Source organism: Numenius arquata, chromosome 7 (genome assembly GCF_964106895.1).
Source record: "Numenius arquata chromosome 7, bNumArq3.hap1.1, whole genome shotgun sequence".
Lineage (NCBI taxonomy): Eukaryota > Metazoa > Chordata > Aves > Charadriiformes > Scolopacidae > Numenius > Numenius arquata.
This window is the reverse complement of record NC_133582.1, coordinates 5,976,581-5,988,687: the sequence shown is the minus strand read 5'-3', so window position 1 is coordinate 5,988,687 and position 12,107 is coordinate 5,976,581. Positions and strand designations below refer to the sequence as shown.

Genomic DNA, 12,107 nt, shown 5'->3' with positions numbered 1-12,107 from the left:
AAGTTTGTGCTTAGGGGCTTGGGGCGCTCCCAGCTTCCCGTTGTGGTGAATATGTGAAACATGCTCTCAGAAATCATTGGTTTTAGTCACTTCTGCCTTTGTTTTAAACAATGCAGTACTGGAGTCCAGCCTGTGCAGGTAGCTGGAAAATGAGGTGGCGTAGGTTTGGAGTGTGTATATGGGTATGGATATATACATGCGAAATAATTTTTACAGGATCTCAGTGACAGATGTAACAGATGTACTCGGTTGAGATTCTTACTTTTCCCCAGGAAGGCTGAGTATAAGGGAATTCAAAAAGATGTACAGCAGTCATCATGCCTGTATTTTCTGTACCTACCCTTCTAGCTTGTCTGCACTGGCGCTGGGAATTTGAGTTTACGCGTGACAAACACTACTGCAACATTTGTGAGACTTTGCATAGTTGTTCCTCTGGGCACGTGTGTGTATGTCTATCTAAGTTTACGAATATAAATATATATATATATACACACATATACACAGAAGTAAGAAGCCATAACTCATCCCCTGGGATCTTTTAACTATTTCTCCAAATCTGGTGTAATACTGGTTGGAGTCTCTCTGCAATTTGTTGTTCTGGCTACTTGATTCTACTGTCATTCTTTCTCGCTTCTCCTCTTCTCTCCCTCTCTCCTCTTTTTAAAAAAGAAAAGCATCTGCATATTTCGAAGACATGCTCCATTGCCAAGCAATCTGGTGTAGTGGCTTAATATGCTGGCAAATAATTTCACAAGTTGTTTGTGTATGTGAAGGCAGTATATTTGAATATCATTATATTCTGAATGTAGCTATGAAGAGAGTTATCTGAGCTTATTTAAATTTTATGAAAGGCCAGACAGCTCCAGAAATGAAAGAATGTTTTACATTTTTTAATTGGAGTGCCTATTTTCGTCCTTCGCTAATGCTGGTGGTGTGGGACATCGCATTTACCCAAAGCCTTTCTGTCCTAGCTTCTGAGCACTGCCAATACTTGGTGGCCTAATCACGATTTCCAGGAGAAGTAAGACTCCTGAGGACTGAGGCAGAAGGGATGTTGCTTTGCAATGTGTTGCTGACCTTCTGTGCACTAACTCCTTGTCACCGTCTGTAAAATCCCTCTTCCCTTTTCCCCTTTCGGTGTGTTTATCCGCTGCATGGGTCACTCAGTGGCTCCATGTGAGCACTTTCTCTTCCTTTCCGCCTCCGAGGTCTGTATTCTATACTTCATTTTCCTTAAGCAGTTGGATTTTTATTAATGTCCCTGGCCAGGTTTGCTCAGCTGATCTCTCCTGAGTGTTTCGAGCTCGGTCCCATGTGTCAGTGCGGACAGCCCTGTCTTTTACTGTGACCTTACCAAGGATGGCTTCTTAGAGCCCTTTGCATCTTCCTTCACCGTTTGAATGCAGATCAGAAATGGACTTTCAAAAGAGCAAGTCATTGCGTGCAGAACAGTGGGTCTGTTCTTTCTCTACGGTGAGATCAGAAAATCCCACGAGCTGCATCCTTCAGCTTACGGAGGTGTCTCTGAAGTTCGCGTAGCTCAGAAGAGGAGGGAGGGTTTCGCTCGTGAGTTTTTCTCCTTCACCAGGTCTGCTTTCCCCAACCTGATCACAAAGGCGATTCTTCTCTTTCCCTCAAATCTGCATCCCCTGCCTCTGGGGGGGCTCCTTCCACCTGGGTCTTCCTCTCTTACCTTTCCCCGGTTTCTCCCCTCTCACCTGGGCGCATCCTATTCCCTGTACGAGGACAGCAGTTCTCTCTCCTCTCGGTCCCCTTCTCACCAATCACTTAACCCACATCACCTCTGCACTCAGCATCCCCTTGCTGTCTCACAAAGTCTTTGATTAAAACTTGTTCCAGCCACAGTTTGTTGCGGGGGGAGGAGGGGGCAGCCGTGCGCTCTGCGCAGTTTATGAGAGTTCTCCCTGGAGCCTGATGTTTTTGCTACCTTTATGTCTCTAATCCTTACTCTTTTAATAACATTCACTAATATTTTCTGCTGCAACAAATTCTTGACCTTTTTTGTTCTGCTCTAGCCATTACATGGAAGCTGTTTTCTTGAAGCGGTTATGTCTTCTTTTTTTTCTTTTTTTAACTAATAAATGTGTTTTTCCCTCAGTTTCATCCTCGAGACATTACATTTTTCTGGGGACCTTTAGCATTTAGCATCCAGTGGAGTCTGGGTCTTTTATGACCTGCTCTGCTCTTTCAAACGACTTCTCTCCCTTCAACTACACGTTGGGTGCTGAGCTGCTATCTCTTCTAGGTGCTTCCAGGAGATGGAGTGTCCAGCCCCCATCTCTTTTGCACCTGCCTGGGCTTCTCTGTCTCCATTTAACATTTATGTCAATTCTGCTCAGCAGTAATAAGTTGTCTGCACCTTTTGGCATTAGAGAATGGCTAGAAAAGAGGCAGGAAATGAAGCAATTTTTGTTGGAGTATTGAAATCCACGATAAACCCTTGAAAAGAAAAAGACAAAGTTTGAGAGTTCAAAATTGACCAGCTTAATGAGTTCCCTTCCATTTTCTTTAAAATGTAAATACTGTAGCATTGTATCAAACTTTTCGTATTACCTGTTCATTCTGCTTTATTGGGAAATGGGTCCTTCAACTGGAGCTGATTTTAAGCAAATACCAGGTCACTCTTGCTTCACCGTTTCCCTTTCATCTGAACCTTTCATACCTGAACAAACCTCTTCATTCTTTCCCCAAACTATGTCTTTAAATGGAATTAAGATGTATAAACTGTAAAAGATGTTAAAACCCCACATTCGTACCTTTTCTTTTGTTGTTTTAAGAAAGCCAACCCTGCCTTCTCTCCTTTCTCCCAAAAGCCGGGCAGACCAGGTGGCTGTAGTTTCCCATTAACGTCACCCTGCCGGTCCCTTTGCTGGTTTGTGACTTCGGTACTTCATCTTGTCTCCGACTTGGTAGGAAATGGGTGTGTAGGAGGTTGTATTTTACCTGCTGAGGGGTTTTGAGTGAACTCGGGAGCTTTGGGGGGTTTTCACAGGCAGATGAGGCAGGTGTCCCTACTCTTCCCCCTGCTGCTGGGTGGGATGTAGGAGGCACATCCTTGGGTTGCTTAATTCAGAGACGGGGCTTCAAGTTAAACCTCTCACTTACCAGGCGTGCACCCTGTCTGCTGGAATATCAGTTAGTGCCTTTATTTCTGGTTGTTTAACTCTTGATCCAACGACTCGAGCAGTTTAGAGAGGGGCAGCAGAATGGAGGGGCTGCTCATTTGGCTGGCAGGAGAGCAAAGTTCGGGTCCTTCACCTCCACCAAACAGAGCAGGACTTCAACCTCGCTTTTGAACCTCTGATCTTCGACACATGCGTGTGCCCTGGCTGTTTGGGAGATAAGACAGCATCTTTTTTCTCTGTGCCTGCAAGTCACCTGTTCTAAAGCGGGTGCATACGTCTCACCAGGAAAACTTTGGAGGGAAGAAATAGTGTTATTTCTTTTAAAAACATTGCTGGTCACCAACTAACGCTCTGTTTTTTCCCCATGGTTTTGGTTTTGTTGTTCAGATTGTCAGCTGCCGGACGCTGGGTGGTGTCACGTAGGGGCGTTTTTCCCCCAAATTAGAACAGTCCAGCCCCTATCCTACTGGTGTGCAAACGATATGTTCATTAACATAAATATCCATGTAGCTGTGGTTTCTTGCTAATTAAGGTTCAACTTGCCAAAGATACCATCAGGTTAGGTAAGAACAGGATTTGGTTCAGTGTGCATGCCCTAGTTTACCCCATAGCTGTAACTAGAAGATAGCACCCCTCATTTGCTCCTCTCCCAGCTTCAGTGTTCCCTTCCAATCCATCAGGCAGAGAAAATTCCCACTGAAGTGAATCCAAGTTTTCCTGAATTAGGATTGACAGCGTATTTGCCATTTATAGCCCAGGAGCAGCGCGGTGTTGGGAGATGGAGTAGTAAGACAGTAAAATAGGGTAGGGGTAACGTTGCTTTCACATTCTCGTCAAGATGGGTTTTTTTCTTGCTGGGTGTTACTGAGTCTTGGAGTGCCATTTCTCAGATTGCACATTTCTTTCTCCAAGGCTTAGGAGCCTTGTTCTGTCCTCGAAGCGGTATTGTTCATCGCCATATGGGATAAGGTAATTATTAGCCATATAAATTCTCGTTTTATAGGACAGTTCTAATTCCTGGAGGCCAGCAGTTACTATGGTAGATTTCATTTCTCTCACACTTTTTCAGCTGACTACACACGCGTATAAATCACTGCTGTTTCTCCTGCGGCAGTACTTTGTGGGCCCAGTTTGCTAGGAGTCCAGTGTACTGGGCGCTGTGCACATTTATTGGAAGATAAAGTCCTTTGAAGGACTTACAAGCCTTACAACGTTAGCAAGGAAAATGCGTTTACATATTTTTGTGCGTGCAAAAACTATGCTTCAATTACGCCTATTTGTCCTTTAGCCTGTTCTTAATTAGCTGTGGGTATCATAGAAGAGATGTATAGACATGGAGATCAAAATATTTTCTAAAATAGAAGCTAGGAAGGTTTGATTGTGGATTTCCCTTTCTTGTTTCTGATTCCTTTTCTTGCCACGTCAACATTTTTGCAGTTATCAGTAGCATCATTGTATTGCTTGTAATTACTTTCCGAGGAAGAACGCAAATAGTCACTGTTTCTATTCAGGCTATTAAAATTGCTCTATCAATCATCCTGGTTTGAAAATCATAATAAATTTAGCCCTTTTTTTAGATAACTGTAAAAACTTTCCAGCCCTCCCTCTCCCCCGGAGCAGCAGGAGGAGACAGGTAGTAGCATTTTAATGAAGTCACGTTCTTCTTCCCCGAGTTAACTGGTCCTGTGGACCAGCTCAGGAAGGTATAATTCTCCCTGTTGTCTGACATGAGTTACCAGCCTTTTATCCATCTATGGTATATTTTACCTAAGGGGTCCTTATGTTCTGGTAGCATCCAAGCTTCCTTTAAGGCTGTATTTAGCCGCACAGCGGAGGGCAGTAGTAAGACTTGCCCCTTCAACTCTTTCACTTTGAGGGCAAAGCCTTTCAGAGCTGTGTCTTCAGCCTTCAGCTGGTGTTTAACACCTCAAATGTTTGAACCCCGGTAAAGAGGCTGGGGAAAAAAGGGCTAGAGGAAGTTAAATCCACATCCTTGCTGACAGCTAAGCGGTTGAGTTTGTAAAAGCCACTCCATCTAGTGGCAGTCCCTTTGCACAGCTGGTCTGGCAGTGCCCGTCAACAGCCACCGGTTGGTGGGAGAAAAGTCTGAGATGGTGCTCAGCTACAGGTTTTCTGGTTTTGGACTTCAAGATAAAAGATGCTTCAAATTTTTATTTATTGTTTAGTCCTTATCTGTAATCATAATTCATTACTTGCTCTGAATTGCTGCATGCAGTCATGGAAATACACCAAAAGTTTTGCGTGCCGGCATCAGCGTGGGCTCTTCCTCATCTTTAATCAATGTTTTGGGTTCTTTTTAAGGCCGTTTTAAAATAAGTGAGATAGTAGAGCTCATTTTAGGAAGGGACAAAGCTGGGAGCTTTGGAGACTCAAAGGCTCTGTTGGAAGAGTAGCTTTCAGCAGGGCAGGGAGGCTCTCCCTTGGAAGAACAGGAAGGTTCTCCCTCACTGCCACCCTGCCCGTGAGGGGACCTTGCTGTGGCACAGAGCCATCATCCCAGCCCTGTCCAGAGAGGAGGGATCTGTGCAGGGATCCTTGTCCACTAGGCAGGCCATGAGAAGGCTCCCAGAGTATTTCACATAGAGGTGGTGATGGATCTCGGGCAATATGGGTTTGGGTTGCGTTGAAGCCAGCTGCAAAGAGCAGTGTGGCCACATGGAGTGGGGTGTCCTGTTCTCATGGGCAGTGCCTCCTCGCTGCTCCAGGTTCAGACAGAAGAGCTCAGAGCTAAAACTTGTGTGCCACTGGCACGTCCACCTGACCAAAGGGAAAAATAGAGAACCAGACCACTGCTTCCACCATCAGCTGTTTGGTTGATGCCAAATCATCCAACACCTCAGACTCTGCCATGGACCCTTCTGATAACCTCAGTGCCAAGGGTCCAGTCTTGTTTTCAGCCATGGAAAACCTCGCTGATCGCTCCGGCACATTTCAGTGTTGTAGCTTATACTGGGGCAAGCTAGTACCTAAATTAAAATAAACGAAATTCCAGTAAAGTGCAATTCCGGATCGGGCAAATGGCTGTTTTACTGCAACTTTAATAAAAATCAACTGCTACTTGAATAGGTGCATGCACACATACTGCTAGAAATTTCCAATTATGATATTCCCAGCAGCAAACAAAAACAAAATTAATGTCAGCTGCATCCCCCAAAGCCTAAACTACGCCACTAATGAACTCCCAAGTACTCTCAAAGAAAACTCTCTTCGCAGAGACAATAAGGTGGAAATTACTGTAATAATCTCAATGTAAAAATACAGAGGGAAAAAAACCCCCAAAAAATCATTGAAATTCAGAGTAGGACTTGCCTTCTCCTGATCCCATTAACCAATGTTGTTAGCGTAGCATATGCACGCACAGTGATATTGTCACATAACTCACTGCCACCTTCAAAAGAGCACGCAGGAATTCGTGTTCTTCATTTGTATTTCAAACAAAGGTAGAGGTTGCACGGTGGCTTGCACCTTATTCTGAGGAAGTCTGTACTTAACACGACTCCAGCAGCGACTGGAGCTACCTCATAACAATTTGTTTGTCTGTCTGGCAGAAGTGCTCGGTTGCATACAATTTTTGAAGCTTTACTCCAACATCAATCTTCTCAACGTGAGGCTGTGGCTTTAATCATTAAAACGGTTGTCTTTCTTCTGTCAGCAATAAGCTGGAATAACAGAGAGTACCAAAGCCATCTTTACATGTTTATGGAACTACTTGATTTATTTAATTTTTTGGGGGGGGGATAGTTTTTCAAATGAATAACACATTCTTCACTTCTGGTTTTAAACTGGTGTTTTAATGCCAGGTTTTAAGTTGCCAGGCTTCACCCAAACCAGATTTGTCAGTTGTCAGCAGGGTCATCTTTGCACCATGTAACATCTGCAAATTCTGCGAGGAATAGCTGTAAAGCGCCTTCTGAAGGAAAGGTATTAGATTATTGCTGTTCATTTTTGATGTGGGCTTCAGTGCCGTTTCCTTTCCTCACTGCTCAAACTCTCAAAATTAAATTCATTAATATATTTTAAGATTGTCTGTCTAATAATTATGTTGTTATTTGCTGAGCGAGGTTGTCTGCAAAAGCTGACACAGCGAGTGTCTGTGCTGTGGCTTAGACCTAAAGGGTTGTTTATGCTCCCTGTTGGCAGCACAGGAGCTGGAGTGTCTTCTGGAGGTCTGTGGTCATCTATTTCCTTTGTCACTCAGTGTCCAGGCCTGCTGGATCAAGCGGAAAACTTTGAACTATGGAAGAAGTCTTGAGTGTTCAGATGCCGTGTGTAAGTGCAGTATGAACATCTCATCAGCCAAATGAGCTCTGCTGCTTTTTGGAAATCCACGTGATTTCTTGTGGTTTTAAGTATTGGTATTGTAGAGGGGAATACTTTCCTTCTTCCTTTCTTTCAGTTTTCATGGGAAAACTGAGCTGTGGTACCTACTGCGCAAGTGCCCTCTTTAGGAGTTGAGGTGATCATAACTCTGGGTTTTGGCAGATAATCTCTCGTGGCCTTTCTGGCCGTTTATTGTCAGTTGTGTAAAGTGAACGGGTTAAGTCGGTACAAGCATCTGGGGTTTCCTGGGTGTCACAAACAATTTCCTCCATTCTAAAAGTTTGAAAAGGCTTAGTTTTGCTCCTGTTGCTGTTGTGATCATCGAGATGTCCCGTAGCAGATGCAGAATGACTGTAGGACACCAAAGCAATGATTCTGGCTCTTATTTCCATTCAGACCCCCCTCCACCCCTCTGGCAGCGCAAAGGGGCCCTGAAGCAGATGTTCAGTACATGTTCAAGGCGTGTTATGTGGGCAAAGTTTTGTAAAGGAGCGCAGCATAAGAAGAGCTGAAAGACCTGTCTTACATGTTGATGCATGTAAGATGCCCAGATGCTGATGAGGGTCCTCTCCCAAGGGTACCATGACCAGGAGTTACACCCTCAAGAGCCATCCAAGAGTGAAGGCTGGGCCTGACGGGCCTCAGAGACTACTGGCAACCTGGGGACCGCTGCTGGGCTCCCCATTTCTGAGGGGACAGAATGTTTTTGAGGTTGTCCCCAATGGGACAAGTTACATTTCCATGCTTCTCACAGCATCAGTGGCTCCTGGTGCATTTTGCTTGGAGTTTTGGTTAGAGCTGCACTCTGACCCAGGCTTAATGCCACGTTTTTCTAGGCAAGCCTGAACCGCCCTGATTGAGGCTTCTGATGTACGCAGGATGGATCGCTGATGCTCTCACTGAAAGGTCACCTTTCCTAAAACAGTGGGCAGGGCTGCGTGGCAACCCACCTTCCACACAGAGTCCAGACATCCCAGTTGCCTGGGTTTGCTGAGCAGAGGAAAGGAACAGAGTGATGAAGCTGCATCCAGATCCTTAATTTGTAGATGGAACACCTTGCTAATAAATTTGCAGTGACAAATTCAGGATGTTAGCAGACCTCAGATTGCTGTAACAGGGTAATGTGCATTTACAGGCATACTGGGTGAAACTTAGAGTGCGTGGCTCTTTCCCCGTTCCCTCTCTGTTGTCAGGTTTTCAAAACCCTCGGTGCCTTTTGAAAGAAAAGCAATGAAGGTGATGATTCAGTTTAATGTTGCTCCTACAGTGACACTTGGTATTATCTAAATGAAGCAAGCCCAAGGAATATTGGTCTGCAAGGTACTTTGCAATCAGAAGCCAAGTTCAGATCTAGAGAAAAATATCTTTCTGGTGGAGCGGCTCGGGAGGTTTTGATGAGAAATGAAAATTACTTTCCTATGGAATACTCAGTTCCCTGCACCTCTGGTTTTCGCATCACTTCTTAGTGTAATTCGGTTTTCGTGAAATCCAGGTGATTTCTTTCTAAGTGCTCAGCTCTCCCTGATTCCCGCAGGTGGCAAAGGCTACACCTGCACTGAATGCAAGAGAAAGGTCGATTTTATTTGACACAGTTCAACTAAGTTGTTTGTGGAGTTTGTCTCCCTGTTTATCTTAATGAAGTCTGATCTTTTCCCCTTCTAGGATTTCCTCCGATGCATTTTTCCCTCCCCCAAGTCTCTCTGAAACCAACAGGACTGGGGTTATGAAGTCAATCCTAGATGGCCTCGCAGATACAACTTTCCGAACAATCACAACAGATCTCCTTTACGTGGGTTCCAACGATATCCAGTACGAAGACATGAAGGGCGACATGGCATCCAAGCTGGGATACTACCCCCAGAAGTTTCCTCTCTCTTCCTTCAGGGGTGATCCTTTCCAAGAAAAAATGACTGCAGGAGATGATCCCCTGTTGAGCATTATTCCCTCAGATCAGGTCAACATCACAGAGTTTTACAACAAGTCCCTGTCCACGTTTAAGGATAATGAGGAGAACATACAGTGTGGGGAGAACTTCATGGATATGGAGTGCTTTATGATCCTGAACCCCAGCCAGCAGCTGGCCATCGCCGTGCTGTCACTTACCCTGGGCACCTTTACGGTCCTAGAGAACCTCCTCGTCCTGTGCGTCATCCTCCACTCCCGAAGCCTCCGGTGTAGACCCTCCTACCATTTCATCGGCAGCCTGGCTGTGGCCGACCTCCTGGGCAGCGTGATTTTTGTCTACAGTTTTGTGGATTTCCATGTTTTCCACCGGAAGGACAGCCCCAACGTCTTCTTGTTCAAACTGGGTGGAGTTACAGCCTCCTTCACCGCCTCCGTAGGTAGCCTTTTCCTCACGGCGATAGACCGATACATATCTATACACAGGCCACTAGCTTACAAAAGGATTGTTACCCGACCAAAGGCTGTCGTAGCGTTTTGTGTGATGTGGACCATCGCTATTGTAATAGCCGTTCTTCCTCTGCTCGGCTGGAACTGCAAAAAGCTCAACTCCGTTTGTTCGGACATATTCCCCCTCATCGACGAGACGTACCTGATGTTCTGGATCGGGGTCACCAGCGTCCTCTTGCTGTTCATTGTCTATGCCTACATGTACATACTGTGGAAGGCTCACAGCCACGCTGTGCGCATGATTCAGCGGGGCACGCAGAAAAGCATAATCATTCAGTCTACGGAGGATGGTAAGGTACAGATCACTAGGCCTGACCAAACCCGTATGGACATCAGGTTAGCCAAAACCTTGGTCCTTATCCTAGTCGTTTTAATCATATGCTGGGGCCCTCTCCTCGCCATCATGGTGTACGATGTCTTTGGGAAAATGAACAAGCTCATCAAGACTGTCTTTGCCTTCTGTAGCATGCTCTGTTTGCTGAATTCGACAGTGAATCCCATCATCTACGCTCTGAGGAGCAAGGACTTGCGACACGCTTTCCGCAGCATGTTCCCCACCTGCGAAGGGACGGCGCAACCCCTCGATAACAGCATGGAGTCTGACTGCCAGCACAAACACGCCAACAACGCGGGGAACGTGCACAGGGCTGCCGAGAGCTGCATTAAGAGCACAGTAAAGATTGCCAAAGTTACCATGTCTGTCTCCACAGACACGACTGCTGAAGCGTTGTAAGGCAGAGACTTCTCAGCCTTGTGAGAAAAAAAAAAAAAAAAAAGGAGTTAGTTTGAAAAAATAATATATATTCCAAAAAAAAAAAAAACAAAAACCCAACAACAGAGAAAACCAAACCCATGGCTTAACGTGTTTGTACCCTCCTGTAATATTTTTTTGGTCTGTCATTGTAAGCTGAGCAATGATTGTGTTAAAGAGCATTACCGTCAGCCAGTTCTTCAGGTTTTACAATTAGGGATTCGAGCTAAATTTTCAAAAGTTTTTTTTCTCAAAAAGTGTTTACTGAATAAGTTTCCTGAAAGAGCACAGAGAAAATACTGGGTTAGCAGCGGTTCCTTTTTGGGGGTGTGAAGAAAAATTGTGAAACCTAATTGAAAACTAACGCATCCTAAACCAATACCATCAAATAAGAAAAAAAAAAAAAGCCTTGTAATCATGCTGTTCATCTCAATGTGAAATGTATTTCATGTCCGTAAGTAGTAGGAGTTTTTTGATTTTTTCCAAAAGCGGCAGTGCTGAGTTTTAGAGGTTTTGTAAAACGTGTCGTGTCCCGTGAATTGTATGCTGTTTTATTATGTGTTATTGATATTTGTCTGATTAAACAAAGTGATAAGGTAGACTTCCGTGGAAATAACGTGAAACGTGATATGTAAACCCCATTGAAAACACTTCCTGTATCTGAAGAATTCCTATGAGCTATTTTGGAAATTTTACACTTTTAGTGGTCTTCTGTGGACTTAGGGGCGAGGCTTTGTGTTCTTCTACTAAAATTATTTCCCCACTAGCTTTTACTTTCACGTGCATACGAGAGTAACAGCAACAAAGGAATAGAGGAGGAATGTAAGAGAGGAGGAATGCACTGGTTCAGACTTTTAAATACCACTGCGTTTATACAGAAGGACGTTTATGGTTGCACAGACTATCGCCCTGCCCTTGGGCGTTGCGGGAATACGAACACCGAAAAGCGAAGGTCGCGGATACTGGCTCCTTATAACGGGCAACTGGTTTTAAGCCACGTGCTGGTGCTGGACCACTTGAAGACAGCATGTGTCAGACTCAGTGTGCGATGTTATCACTGTGCAGTCGATGTATACTTGAAGTGTGTCGCATTTCCCGTCTCCCAGGTCCAAGCAGATTCAGAGCCTGAGATGCCAAACTCCCATCTTCACTAAAAGAGGAGGAAATATTGTCAGACTTAAGACGTTTTCTTATTGTGTGAGCGTGTATATAAATAAATATCTCTCTGTGTGTGTACGTGTGCGTGTGCGCGCGTGCGTGTGCGTGCGTGTATGTAAGTATACTACTCAGTGTGAGTCATGGTAGCATAACTAAGATAGGACACTATGACCAAATGTAAACTGTATTTCTTGTTGCACGCTTTGCACACGAATTCTGTTTCTAAAATTGAGTTCTTCCAACTGGTTACTGATGAAAGTACCGCATTAAGAACATCCCTGTCCACTCCGAGAGGTGTC

General features: G+C 44.7%; 1 protein-coding gene across 2 annotated transcripts; it reads left to right on the top strand.

Moving 5' to 3' along the window:
* Positions 1–2,343: 2,343 nt before the first annotated feature.
* CNR1 (cannabinoid receptor 1) lies at positions 2,344–10,632 on the top strand. Of its 2 annotated transcripts, XM_074150844.1 has the most exons (3): positions 2,344–2,362; positions 3,985–4,115; positions 9,150–10,632. In XM_074150844.1, the coding sequence occupies exon 3, from the start codon at positions 9,211–9,213 to the stop codon at positions 10,630–10,632; it is 1,422 nt and encodes a 473-aa protein (XP_074006945.1). In that variant the 5' UTR covers positions 2,344–2,362; positions 3,985–4,115; positions 9,150–9,210. The 2 variants fall into 2 exon arrangements, with proteins under 2 accessions (XP_074006945.1, XP_074006946.1); XM_074150845.1 differs by lacking the exons at positions 2,344–2,362; positions 3,985–4,115 and having other exon boundaries at positions 9,211–9,276; positions 9,352–10,632.
* Positions 10,633–12,107: the final 1,475 nt, after the last annotated feature.